This window comes from Miscanthus floridulus, chromosome 3 (genome assembly GCF_019320115.1).
Source record: "Miscanthus floridulus cultivar M001 chromosome 3, ASM1932011v1, whole genome shotgun sequence".
Classification (NCBI taxonomy): Eukaryota; Viridiplantae; Streptophyta; class Magnoliopsida; order Poales; family Poaceae; genus Miscanthus; species Miscanthus floridulus.
This window is the reverse complement of record NC_089582.1, coordinates 40,042,540-40,057,151: the sequence shown is the minus strand read 5'-3', so window position 1 is coordinate 40,057,151 and position 14,612 is coordinate 40,042,540. Positions and strand designations below refer to the sequence as shown.

Sequence of the window (14,612 nt, the reverse complement as noted above, 5' to 3'; positions counted from 1 at the left end):
TTGTCTTGGTGCTTAACAACTTTTAAATAATCTTGTGGATAAAAGTTGTTTAGGGCTTGTTTTAGAAAAGTATGAAGAAAGTGCTTAAAATGCATGATAGCAAATAAACAGTGAATGGCTTGTTTATTTGATCAAGCATGAAAAACAATTTTTATAAACAAAAATAAAATATAACTTGTAGTTGGTACTTAAATAAAATTTGAAGTACAAGTCTACTAGATGAAAATGCAACAATAACGTTTGGGAAGCAAAGGTTGTTAATTAGTGTTGTTGGAAGCTCAAAAATCAAATTGGAAAATTAAAATTAGTCCTTTTCGTTGAATCAGCAAAAAATTGAAGTTGTGTTGAAAGTACACTTTTTGGTGATTTATAAAATGCTAAATTAGAATTTAAATTTTGATTAAAATTCTTAAACACTAGCGTTATGTTTTGGCACTATTGATTGCACCTTTGCGGATACCATAGCATGGTATAGTTCGTGGAGTGGTTTGACGTTGTGTTGTCGCTCCAAAAATTACCCTAACCTCCTTAGATCGCGCTGTGAGCCGTGTCGTTGGTGCTCTATTCATGAATCGGTACACCTGTAGCGAGCGATCTCAGCCGCTTACCTCAACTACCTCGCCCTGCTCACTCTTAGTCGTTCATTCCACCTACCCGAGCTACTGCTGTCACGTACTGCCTTTGCGCCTGCCCTCTGCCTTGCCGAGCCACCAAGCCATCCCACGACGCTGCTCACCTCCTTCATCCCCTAATCGAGTTCCCCTGTTCTTAGCACTAAAGGAGAGCGCATCGTCGATCTCCACACGCAGCCGCCACAACTCAATTCAGTTGTTGGTGAGCACCTTCGGTACCTCCTCCACCTATCCCAAGTCTTTGCTCCCCTCTTCCCTCTTCTAGTCGAGCTCCTCTCGAGCTCTGAAGCACCGCCGTGGCCACGCCATCTGTCGCCCGGTCCCTCATGAGCACGCGCGAACCCCCCCCCCCCATGGTCCTACGCTAGAGCTGTAGCCCCACTGTGCTGCCCCTTCTAAATGCCTCCTCCGTAGTCCACGCACCGTGGTTGTGCTAGCGCGCCGCCGACACTGCGTCATGCTTCTTGTCCGGCCACGCCCGTAGCCCGCTGCTCCGAGCAACCTCCTGCAAGCACCTGTGGCCGCTCTCAACGCCCGACCACCACGCGTGCGAGCGCGCTAGAGCCCCTGCATTGCACTGCACCATGTCCCCACCGTGGCCGCGCCACCGCTGCCCCCGCCATCGTCCGCGCTGGGCCACCCCTACTGTTGTTGCCCGCCACAAGGCTTGATCTCACCACCGCTCGGTGCCTTCCCGCACTCGACCACCTGCCTCATCGCCCCAACACCACCACCTCGTCGTCAGCACACCCCCATCATAGAGCCGCCTAGTCCCGAGCACTGATGCACGTGGTCGGGGCTCCACACTCTAGCTCTGGCCGAGCCGCGTCCACCAGCGGATGTGCCCCGTAGTGGGCAAGCCATGATGCCACCTCCCCACCACCATTGACGACCTCATGGCCAAATTCGGCCATCGGCTGGTTCCCCTACCCGTGCTCTGCTTGTGAGGAGGAAGAGGAGGACCGCGGGGTAAGAATAGAATTTTTCCAGGGTCCCCAATGTAATTCTCTGACTCATATGAATATTGTTGCATAGTGCATAAAGTACTGTAGGTTGATTAGAGGAAAGTTCATGGGTCTCTTCGCAAATTGGTGCTGCCACCGCTGGGCTCCCCATTGTGGGCCAGCCTACGTGCGTTGGGTTGTGGTCCGCCTACTGCCTGGGCCACCCACGCCTGTTACCACCGTTGTTGGGCCATGCCTGGCCAGTAGGCCATGCGCGCGCCTATGGGCCGAGCCACACTGCCGGTCTGCCATCGCGCCAGCGCCACGTGTGGGCCGAGCTGGCCAGAATTTGCCGAAGTGTTCCTATTCCTTTTTCTTAGTCTTTTTCTTTTTCTACCAAAACAGGGATCTTGCAAAATTCATAGTAAATCATAGAAAAATCATAAAAATGTCAAACCAATTTTGTTAGGCTCCTAAAATCATGATCCATTTATTAGCGTATTTGGTTCATCTAGTTTTAAAATGTTTCTAGGGTTGCTCTAATTATTTTAAAATATTTAATATTATTAAAATGTGAACTTGTGGGAATTTTTATGAGAAATTGGTGGTAGTGTTAGTTCTAAAAATTTTACAATAGGTTAGAAGTGTTATTAGGTGTTCTCTGTAATTTTTGTAGCTGCATAGTAAGTAAATTGCTAAGATAGCAAATGAGCCCTAGTTTGAATATATAGTAACTCAAGTAAATAAAATAAAGAAACATCTTGGAATGATATAACTAAAACACTTGTTGGGAAATGACACCTTTCTTTGACGATGTTGACACGTGGATTAGTACGTTAGTCATTAGAGCTAGCTTGTTAGTTCGTAGTATGTACTTTGTTTTAAGAGTTGTTGTTGCCTTGTTAATTAACTGTTGCATCATCTCTGCATCACATTGCATATCATAATAGGGACGACGATGGATCGTGGAGTCATCGGGAGTTGCTGGTGAGATGGTACTTTTGGAGATCGTGTCACCAAGATAGAATACTAACTTTTGGTTATATGTTACCCAGGCAAGTCCCGGTGCATAACCCCTACTTTTCTGCACTTTATATTATGTTTGTACATTAAGTTTAAGGAGTTGAATGAAACCCACTTGGATATATATATATCTTTATTGTATGAGTCTTACTAGTATGATAGGATCATGTAGATTGCTATGCAACGGGACTTCGATAGAAGTTGAGTGATTGCCTGTCACTCGCGAGAGATAGGAAATATATTATTGTTGTTACTATATTATTATCACCTAGAATATATATATATATATATATATATATATATATGAATGATAATTGGAGAACACATACTTGTGTATGGGCGCGGGAAGACTCATTGCTCTCTTGTCATGGGTTCTGGCTCTTTCCGGACTGACTGATTGGAGACGAGGATGGTGGAGGTCTAAGCACCGCACTGAGTCCGGGACTCAGGAGCAGGGGCTTAGAGTCCAAGTTTGGACGGGGACCTAGACCCCGTGACAGGAGGGTGGTGGGTTGGTCTTGCTTGTGCTTGGGGTACAAGCGGGGCGTGTGTTTCAGGGTATCCAGCTGGGCACATTGATTCGTGAATCGCCGGCGATCTGGTATGACTTGTCTACAGTCTAGCAGCATAGCCAGAACTGGAAGATGAAAGATGGTAAAATGATTCTGATTGCTTATCACCTGCTTGAAAGTAGTATAGGTGCTTACATAGAATGGCTAGTTAATGAATTAATGATGACTGCTAATAAAATCGAATATAAGAACGCACGTTTAGTAATGCTTCCTGCAGATGCAATAAACCCATATGCTAGATAGTCTTGTATACCCTTGGAGTTTTTTCTTTTCTCCTGTAGGATAAGTCTTGCTGAGTATAATTGAGTACTCAGGGTTTTATTTCCCTTTATTGTAGGTGACAGACGGATGCTAGAGCTGACTCTTGTGTGTGGATTCCTCCTGGTGGGCTCAGAGAGGATTCCTTTACGCTGCGATCATAATCTTTATTTATAACTCTTACTAAATGCTTTTATAAATGGAAGTTTTATAATCTGTTGTCATAGTTTATATATCAATACTTCATCATGTCATGAATAGATATTTATTTCCGCTGTAGCTCTAATCACATGTTTATATTCCGCTGTTAAAGTAAATTGTTCATAACTCTGATAACATGGGTATATTTTGCTGTTATAATCAATAAATATTATACTCTGATGCTGCATGGAATGTGATGTAAGAAATGGCTAAAATGTTGTAAGCTTTATTCTCTCATTTGTGATTCTGATGAAAAAATATGGATTTTTGGGTTCTTCCTTACGGTGTGCTCGATGAAACTGCGTAATTTAGTGCCATCCCTTGAGTACTTAGTGTCTAATGAAAGACAAGTACTCCAGGGAGGCATTAGATTAGGTGATTCTGCCACAGGGATCCCAAGAGGTAACTCTGTAGGGGATTTATAAATTGGCCATATGTTGATCACATTTGAGGATAATTCTAGACATTAGGGGGAGATTTATATCACATTAAGAATGCTAGGAATGAAAAGAGCAATCCTCACATCCACGTACAAAATATTTTAAACCTAATAATTTAGAATATCTTATATTTGCATCATATTGCAAAGAATCTGCCAGAAACATTTACTGATAATAAGGGTGTCATAAAATCATCTTATCCTATTTATAATGCGCTCGAAAGAATGGAGGTACCAATTAAAATCATTCAACTCCCACTTCTAAATAAGAGGGGGAGAAGTATGGCCGCTCCTAAGGATAATGCTCCAAGTAAGCATCCGAGGATATCGAGGATAACATCCTCTAAATCAGTAAATCCAAGCCAACCTCAAGTTGGTAGACACCCAAATGGATGAGCATCTAAAACCCGGATCAATATCCATTCGGATCAACGGTGCACCAAAATTCTGATCCTGAGACATTGTAACACCCTGACTCCATACGGAAAATGACTCGGAGTCCAAAAGGGTTAACATTTTCACATGCTACATTGATTCCAAGCAATGAATCAATCATTTAAAGACTATAAATTGTCGCGACATATACTCCTCAAATATTGCTCTTCACCTTACTGGATCCAGACCAAAAGTCCTAGGCAGAGTGTCTTCACACTCAAATTTGATCAAACTAAAAGGTGGCAATTAAAGAGAAGTGCTCTTGTTTAATGATGAGAAGTATTACCACAATAATGTCTTCTCTCACATAGTCTCTTTTTAGAAGCAAGGTGGTGAACATGAAAAAAATAGCGGGCTATAGCGGCGCTATAGCGGTGGGAGAAGCCTGCCGCTAAGCTATTGGTCTTTTTAACGCTACGACGACTTTCGCCACTATTTACCGCTATAGCGCCGCTATTTGCCGCTATAGCGCTGCTAAACGCTATGACGATTTTCTACTTATTAATTATCATTTGCTACTAATTTGGTATTTTGTACAGTTAAACTTTCATGAATCATGTTGTAATGTCATTTGGTATTTGGTAATGTTACCTAGAATTGTGGAACCTTAGAAACATATTTGTGTTCATCGAATTTCATATTTGTCATATTTTTTATCAATTACTGGTGGTTTTCATGTTTTTTATAAAAACGCTATCTGGCATAGCACTGCTATAGCTGCATAGCTTCTGGAAAAAAAATTACCGCTATTTTCAATAGCCCGCTATTTTAAATAGTGGTGGTGAACAATAAGAGCATGTAGCATATGGTTTCATGCAGAGAACCAGCATAGCATACCCCATGGTATGTGTGAAAATAAAGTTTTCCAAAATTCAATAATTGACAGATCAAATGAATTTGATAGATTCGGACATATAAGTCGCAGTGGACTTCACGTTCTGAATCCAAATACAAATCACAACATATATTGTGTATAATTAAGTATGATTGCATATATTGATTATTATGATGTCATCATGATATAGAAATAATTATGCAATCATTTGAGATACAATTTCCATCATGTGGATTTGAAATGGAGGATTTGGGTAAGACCAAATATGCCTAGGCTTATAGTTTGAGCACCGTCCTTCAGGGATTTTAGTGCATCAATCAGCCTATATCCAGAAAATATTGGAGAAATCCAATATGGACAAATCATATCATAATAAAACCCCGATAGTTGTTCATTCTTTAAAAATAGAGAAAGATCCATTTAGACCATGGAATATTGGAGAAAAGATATTGGGACCGAGGTTCCATATCTTAATGTCATTGGAGCACTTATGTATCTTTGCAAATTGCATCATGTCTGATATCGTATTTATAGTGAACATACTAGTTAGACATAGTGTAAATCCAACTCACCGTCATTAGACGGGAGCGAAGCATATCCTTAGATATCTTAGTGGCATAAATGATCTTGGTTTATTCTTTAAGAGAAATAATGATCTCAATATGATTAGATACACGGATGCTGGTTACTTATCTGGTCTCCATCCCAAACAGAATTTGTATTCTTACATGGAGGTACAGTTATTTCATGAAGTCTTCTAAATAGACTCTAACGACGACCTCTACTAATCATGCTGAAATTATTTCTCTTTAATAGACATCATATGAATGTGTATGGCTTCGCAGGATGATTAACCACATACAACAGTCATGTTGCATTGGTTAAATTGAATCACCTACATTTATCTATGAAGATAATTTCGCTTATGTTACATAGATACAAATATGTTATATAAAAAGAGTAATGTCACTAAGCACACTGCACCTAAGCTGTTTTATCCCCATGAATTACAAGAAAGCAAGGAAATAAACGTCTTACAAATCAAGTCATGTGATAATCTTACTGACCTATATATTAAGTCCTTACCAACTTCTATGTACATGAGATTGGTATACGATGACTTCGAAATTTGCAATAATCAGGGGGAGACATCTCCTAGATGTTGACCTATATCAGTATCATATTATACTCTTTTCTTTCACAAGTTTTACTCACAAGGTTTCTTGTTAAATTTTTTAATGAGGTAATATTAACATAAGCATGTGTCATATTTTATATTTTCCCCCATCGGGGTTTTGTGAAAAATATCAAAGACACATATTGCCCTCATAACTCATCTATGGTTTTTCTTGAAAAGTTTTTTCATGTGAGTTATCTAAGAGGCAATAACAATAATATGTCGTCATATTTTCTCATAATTTTTCCACTGTGTTTTTATATGAGTTTTAGCAGCATATCACTTTAAATTGCTCCTCATATTTTTCTGAAAGGTTTTTGGGGGAGTTATCTTTATATCGTATCTCCAATATTTTCCCCACTGGAGTTTTTAATGGGATACCAATGACATAGTGGTTTATTTAAACTACACAGACAAATATGCTATTTTCTCCTTATTTTTCAATAAGGTTTAAAGGAGTTTTTATGGTATATCCATATGTTCCTTAGATTTTTCACATAGATTTTTCGAGGAATCTCAGCTTACAACTGCATTGATCTTAAGGAAGATTGGAGAGTATTGTGAAACGACGCCTCTTTACCAACAGACATCCATATATTCCTTAGATTTTTCACATAGATTTTTCGAGGAATCTTAGCTTACAACTGCATTGATCTTAAGGAAGATCGGAGAGTATTGTGAAACGACGCCTCTTTACCAACAGACGTCTTTTCACGAAGTGATCTCATCAATTCAAACACAAGATTAGTGGACATGATTAGACAATTAGCTTTACTCCTAAAGGGCATGTTCTTTAGGAACAGTCGTGTCTGTTCAGTGGTTTCATTTGTGAACAGTTGTGTGACACCCCTTCACTTGTATAAATATATTTCAGAGATCAATGAAAACAACAGTTCTTTCTAATCTTGTTCATTTACATTCACTTCTAACAATTACTAAAAAAAAGAGATGCTATATTTTGGGGGACGGAGGAAGGGGGTGCTTGGTTGCCCCTCCTAAATTTTAGTCGTTGTCCCATCGAATGTTTGGACACATGCATAGAGTATTAAATATAGACTAATTACGAAACTAATTATATAGTTTACGACTAATTTGCGAAACGAATCTTTTAAGCCTAATTAGTTCATGATTTGATAATGTTTTGCTACAGTAACATATGCTAATGACGGATTAATTAGGCTTAAAAAATTCGTCTCGTGGAGTACTGACGGATTATGTAATTTATTTTTTTATTAGTATTCAAACACCCTATACAACATCCTCTCAACACACCTCCTAAATTTTCGTAGCCGGATCAAATACCCCGTAAGTACAGCCCAACCATTCCCTCCACATGGCACATGCTCACCCTGGGTCCACATGGCAGAGGCTGAAGCTCGAGCTGGTTGAACCAGACCAGGCAAGACAGCCAGGTCGCCATCGCCGGTCTCTCTCCTCACAATCTCGTTTCGTTGCCTCACTTTCCCGAGCCGGAACACCGAAGTACCAAACCCTCCCTCCGCCGCCGCACGGGTGTCCCAAATCCGGCCACGCATTATGGCCACGCGGACACCGCCGGCGTTGATGGACGAGCACGTGGAGGAGATCCTCCTCCGCATCCCGCCAGACGACCCCGCGCGGCTCGTGCGCGCCAGCATCGCGTGCAAGCGCTGGTGCCGCCTCGTCTGCGATCCGGGCTTCCGCCGCAGGTTCCGCGAGCGCCACCGGACGCCCCCCTTGCTCGGCGTCATCCGCTACTGCCACGTGAGAGGCCGCGACAGAGTCGCCCGCTTCGTCCCCACCTGCTCCTTCCGCCCGCGTCGCGCCGACCGCCACGGATGGCATGCGATCGACTGCCGCCTCGGCCGCGTTCTCCTCCGCAGCGAGCCTTGGAGCTCCAGGTAACTTCGCCGTTTGGGACCCCGTCACGGACGCGCAGCGGGAGCTTCCCGCGCTGCCGCAGTCCCCTTCCCTATACAACAGTATCCACACCAACGCCGCGGTGCTCTGCGCGGGCAGGGGCGGCTGCAACCACCTAGACTGCCACAGCGGACCCTACCTCGTGGTATTCGTGTGCGTTCACACTTCGGGTGCGGGGACGTTCGCCTCCATGTACTCATCAGAAGCTGATGTTCTCTGCGCAACACTGTGATGTTCTCGCCGGGTATCTGCGCGGTGCCCATGTAGGGAATGCACTCTACTTTGTTGTGTTTCCGTTACGGGAGCTCATAATAGCAAGAATCCTCGAGTACGATTTGGTCACAGGCGAAATGACCTTGATTGACACACCACCTATGGAAAATTATTGGATTGTGCTCACGATTCTGCAGAGCGGTGGGCTGGGATGTGTCACAGAGAAGAGACCTGCATTATACCAGTGGTCGAGGGAGGCTGGCCCAGACAGAGATATGAGATGGGTTCAGAGCAAACTCATTGAGCACAAGATCCCTGTTGGTCGCACCATGATCACACTTGATGTTTTTGTCTTTGCTGATGGCGGTGGTGTCATCTACGTCGGGACGGATAATGGGACTTTCATGACTGATTTAAAGTCTGGCAGATTTGTGAAAGTAGGAGGAGGGGTCAGTGACGGCGAGACCATGGTTCCATTTATGAGCTTCTATACTCCAGGTGCATCTCTGACTAGTCCATTGATTTCCCAATATTTTTGGTTGAATAATGTTTCAGTTAGTATATAACATGAAAATACTCACATTGCTAAATGTTGCATATGGGATAATGGTACTTCTACATAGCATTTGTTTATGGAGTTGGAATATAATATAACTGCTTCGTACAAAACAGTGTTATCTCTACATAATTTTTGTTTTTTTTTCAACATTGTTATGGGCCATTCTTGAAATTGGCTAGATCAGTGCTTGAAAAAATTGAGGTTTTTCTCTATAGCGTGTGGTAATATTTTGCAACGATTTTCTTAGATGATAGGCTATAGCCTTATGTTGCCTGCTTATATTGAAAGTAGAAAGATGTCGTTAATGATTTTGCTCAAGTTTTGTGACACTTGTGGAAGCTAATGATCTAGTGTCAGTTAGTAGTCACTAGTCAGAGTGCCTGTGTGTTGGACCGGTTAGCATATCTTACACCCAGCATTACACTTTTGCACAAGTAGCTGCGTGTTTTCATGGGCTGTCTCCATATGATACAACAGCAGCACCTCCCCTGTTTTCCTTCCAGAAGTGCTAGAGTTACTATCATATTTTCAACTTTGGAACTTGGAAGTAGCCACATGCACCATTTCTCTCCATCTATCTTCAGCATTATCAACTTCTAATCATGGAGGAAACAACTAGGCGCTGAAGTTTATGAGAAATTGAGAATACAGTGTAAGGAGGAGTTTATTTTTCATCTAGGGATAATTAATTGTAATTGTAGATGTTAAAAAAGGTAAATCAGAAGTTAGAATGGATCTCTTTTTTTTTTGTTCTAATTCAGGTATGCTCTCAGTTCAGATATCACATCACCTTGTAAATCAGTTTTTTTTGTTCTAATTAGTTCACTAATTCTACGCACGAAGTGAGCTCCTAACATTTGCAGAGTAACATGCTAGTCATGCACAACTCTAAATTACTATGAACTTGTTGTTCAAACAGAACTCTGCAAAAGATTAATTGCATAAGGACAATACCAATCTGAACTCATTATTTTCACAAGGAAAATATCAATCTGAACACGTTGGTGACACCTGACAGTAAATATTTGTGTGTTTTTTATTTAAAAACTAAGATATTTCCCATACCTAATTAACATGCATTTTCTTCGTAAAATTGTGATTCTTATGTCCATTATCCAACAGTCCCATGCTGCCTTCTTCATCCTTCAGCACTCAGAGTCAGAGATCTGCTTCCATGTCCTCATGCCATAGGAGCTCACCTGTGGTAGGGGCTCACCAGTGGTTCAGCTGAGCTGGCCATGAGTAACCCGTTAACGCATTGAAGTGTCAATAGATAGGAATGCATCCAGAGAATCATCAATAGCATCCTCTATTTTAGAGTGTTGCTTATATCACCCTAACATGGCTCCTTTCACCTGAAAACATTTCAAACTGTTAGCAGTACCAACCAATTTTCTTCCTGGCCTTATGTGACACATACTCAAGTGTGTACCTAGAACTCAGTTCTTATCTCCAAGTTTCATTACTGGGAAATACTCCTTCTGTGATTCTGTCCCAATATACAAGGCACAACTGATTTTTCTCCAACTCCATTTTCATGCGCATGCAGCATTTACGCTGACGCTAGACTCCTCGGCTCCCATTCTGTTGCATGGCTGCAATACACATGCAGGCTCTCTCTCTCTCTCTCTCTCTCTCTCTCTCTCTCTCTCTCTCTCTCTCTACTATTGATGGCCTTTTCTCTTGTATAGCATGTTTTGTTTGTGAACTGAAGCATCAGGCGTGGGGGCTGGTAAAAATTAATGGCTTCTTGTATACTAGGCCGAAGGGAGTAGCACCTATAGTTTGAACTTGAAAACTTGTCAATAGATTTAGATACAATGAGACCAAGAAAGTTTCCTGGAGGCAGAGAAACATTTCCAGCAAAAATGTGTCCTTGAAATGAGCATTTATTCCATTCAGATTGCAGTTCACAAATCATATAGAGGTGACGTACATTTTTTTAAGGTGATGTGTATGTTTAACAGCTGAAGGCAAAATCACCCCCCACCCCCCTTTTTTTTGCTTCTTTTACATTTTTTCTTTTTTTGCAACTAGGACTCTCTTGTCTTGTCTTGTTGTCTAGTTGCTAGATACATCGCAAAGCATGTGAACTTGTCCAGCTAGTTGTCTAACTGTTAGAACACTAGTCTGGTAATCTTGCTGCGACAAACTGATAACAGCTATGGCTGAAATCTTGATGGATTGGTATGGCACAGATAAGCGGTTTCCTTTTGTGCTGTATAGCTCATTAGTGCTGTGCATCCACAGAAGATGCAAACCTAGGTACATTATGAATCTAAATATTGGATATTTTCCTTCAGGCTGAAACATAACATTTCAAGAAGCCTAGGGTTTGGTTTGGGTTCAACCTCATGCAGAATAGTGAAAGCACACATATTGTCTTTTTGAATTTTTTTTAGAACAGACATGCCTAGTCGACTTCTCTACATCACATCATGCGCAGCAAGTAATTGCCCCTTAATAATTTTTAAAATTGTCATGTAATTTAATCATTCGACCAAATTAGACCTGAAAATGTGTTTTCAACCTCTAAAATTTGCAATCTGGAAAGCCAACCCCAGGAAATCTAAATAGAGCAAAGTGAAAAGGTTGGGAACAACAGATAAGTACAGAACTACAGATGAAGTTTAAACTGGAACAAACGACAGATAACTAGCGCAGTTTGGTTGTCATTAGCAGGAATTTGGTGAGTAACAAATGGTATATGAGAGCATAGTGTTCTTTGATCAATCATCTGATGTTATCTTCATATTTTCTGCAGCACTGAGAGTGGGCCTCTAGATGTGAAGGTCCAAGAGCTGGTGCTTCAACTGTGCGAAGGTTTTCTGATAAATCAAGAAGGGAATGGATAGTGGTAACATCAGATGGAAGAAGTTGTGCAGGAACTCTTTAGGTTCTGTGTTCTCACTGCTTGTCTTGTTCTGTTGTCATTAATCCTGTAGCTTTTTGACTTGAAGCTTTCCTGGGCTTGTTAGTAAGATGATGGCCCTAGCCGTACTCTACTCCCCCTGTGAGCTCGAAACTTCACCCTGCAATGAGAGTCGGCAACGAGTATGGTTTCTTCTGTCAGAAAGTACTGGTGCCAAGGATTATGGTCAGATACTCAGATAGCACTAAAAAGCTGCAATTATGAACGCATCATGTTACTCCAACCTAATTTTTGTTTCATTTCTGAATGTTGGTGTAGGCTCCTAATCTCCTGAGGCCCGGACTTTCCTTAGTCTTGTTCTTGCTACTTGCTAGTTTCTTTTGAGATCGGCTGTCTGATCCCTGTGGCCTGCAGCCGTGCAGGCGAGAGGCGAGAATGTTTGGGAAGCAGAGCAAGGAGCGGTCAGCTACCAAAGAACGAAGCGGAGGCGATGAGCACGAAAGTTCGAGCGTGAATGATTTTTTTGTACACGTCTCTCCCATCATCCCATCGCCCACTCTTCACCTCTCACTGTCTCACACGTGTCGCTGCTGGCTGATGAGGTCGTGGTGGATATCTTCCTCCGGACCCGCTAGAGCTCCCCGGAGACTCGTGCGCGCCATTCTCGTTTGCAAGCAATGTGTAGGGCATGTTTGGTAACTTCGCCGGCTACTGTTTTACTTAGCTCAGCAAGGAACTGGTCTGGGCAATGTATTTTGATCATCTATCTTGCCTGCTTTGATTTTCACGCAGTAAGGTTGGTTTTCCCTGCTGCCTTGGGAGAGCTAAATTGGCTCTCTCGGGCTGGCAAGCCTAAAACGGAACCAAGCACGCTTGGAGTTGCCTCGTCACCGACCCTGGCTTCCGCCTCAGATTGTGTGACCTCCTCTAGAAGACCCCCGTGGGTGCTCGACTCCCGCCACAGTCGTGTCCTCCTTAGCAAGCCACGGAGGTTCCGACTGTCAATGTCATCGCCGTCACAAAGTTATACCACAGATAGAATATTAAAGTTCAAGATCTCAATTAGCAATATTTTTTTACAACAATTAGCAATATATTTGAAATAGAGAAATCATTTGATATATTATCCAGTCGAATCACCTTGCCTTTGCCATTATTACCAATGATTATATTGCCAAAGTCTTCGCAAGCTTTTGAGGCCCCGTTCGGCTTGTTGAAACTTGGCTGAAATTGACTGAAAAACACTGTTCTGGCGAAAATGTTGTGAGATAAAAACACTGTTCTGGCTAAAAAAAGAAGCCGAACAAGTCGAATTTAAGGTAAGCCGAATGGGGCCTCAGTATCCAACATCTAATGTCTTTGTCCGACTTTGTGATTCACCTATAAAAGGAGAGTAATACTTTTACTTTTTAGGTACCTAAATTTTGTTTGGTCCTCCAAAGTTAGTCATCAAGTTCTTAGGTACCCAAATAGGCCTCCTCGAATGATCTATCAGTGTGTCATGAAGTCATACAGAATCATATTGTGACCACCTAGTATTGGGGCTGAGTCTTAACTGCCCTAGGCATAGTGTCATTGGATGATCTGTCGAGTATCAACCCTACCGTTCGGTGCATGTTCCAATGTATTTTTCTGAGCATACTATAAGTCTAATCTCACAAATTCAACTTCTTTAAGGTTCTCATCTTAAAACCTATCCACCGGGGGGCACTTTGTCTTGGTTTTGATGAGAGTAAGCCTCTTGTGCAAACCAAATACTATTCACTTAAACTCCACAAGATAATAGTACGACCAAAGAAAAAACAAGCCCTAATAAACTCTACGCCAGGTGTCTCTGAGCACCAAGCTACACTTGACCCTGTAGACTCCTTGTACGCCACTTTATCAATCCAAACATTTTCGGAACCATAGTAACGTTCTTGTGACTTAACCAATGTGTTGATCCACCGCAAAAATACATATTAATCATAAATACTTGTACTCATCAATCACCAAAACTGTTGAAGTTAGGGCATAAATGAGTTCACCCACCAAACCAATTTGAGCATCCCTATGATATATATATCCTTTTTTTTCCCTTTGGAGACATGGGTTCAGAAGCATTGGATAATTTGGTTTAGATTCTATTCCCTTCTCTAGCTAAATCGATGACTTATATCTTTTTAATTTATTCATTTTTCAAACATAATTGGCCAAATATTTCTTTTGCAAAAATACACACCTTTGTCCAACTGAAATAGCAAAATTAAATTTCACTAGTTCAAACATCCAGATTTAAATCTTGCCATTTTGAATGCAACATATCCCTTTTCTAGAAACATATATTAAAAGTTCATAGGTTTTCCATATGAGTTTGTATAGAGACAAAATTCATATGAAAATTATAAAACTCGAGTAGATGTACAACTTTTTAGTTCACCATATTTTCATTTGTTGCCATTTTAATTTGATATCAAAATAATTGGTACAATGTTTGGATATATTTTATATAGATTTAAGATTGTATTGATCATTTCAGCACCAAGATGATTTCAAATGAAAAAGATAACAAAC

The 14,612-nt window shown here is 41.4% G+C and overlaps 1 protein-coding gene across 3 annotated transcripts; it reads left to right on the top strand.

Moving 5' to 3' along the window:
- The first annotated feature begins 7,967 nt into the window (after positions 1 to 7,967).
- Positions 7,968 to 13,087, top strand: LOC136545512 (uncharacterized). Of its 3 annotated transcripts, none has more exons than XR_010781059.1 (4): positions 7,968 to 8,396; positions 8,826 to 9,126; positions 11,952 to 12,284; positions 12,378 to 13,087. XR_010781059.1 is itself a non-coding variant. In XM_066537526.1 (2 exons), the coding sequence occupies exons 1-2, from the start codon at positions 8,053 to 8,055 to the stop codon at positions 12,571 to 12,573; spliced, it is 444 nt and encodes a 147-aa protein (XP_066393623.1). In that variant the 5' UTR covers positions 7,968 to 8,052; the 3' UTR covers positions 12,574 to 13,087. The 3 variants fall into 3 exon arrangements, 1 of the variants encoding a protein (XP_066393623.1); XR_010781060.1 differs by lacking the exon at positions 7,968 to 8,396 and having other exon boundaries at positions 8,406 to 9,126; positions 12,378 to 12,754; positions 12,852 to 13,087; XM_066537526.1 differs by lacking the exons at positions 8,826 to 9,126; positions 11,952 to 12,284 and having other exon boundaries at positions 12,474 to 13,087.
- The last annotated feature ends 1,525 nt before the right edge of the window (positions 13,088 to 14,612 follow it).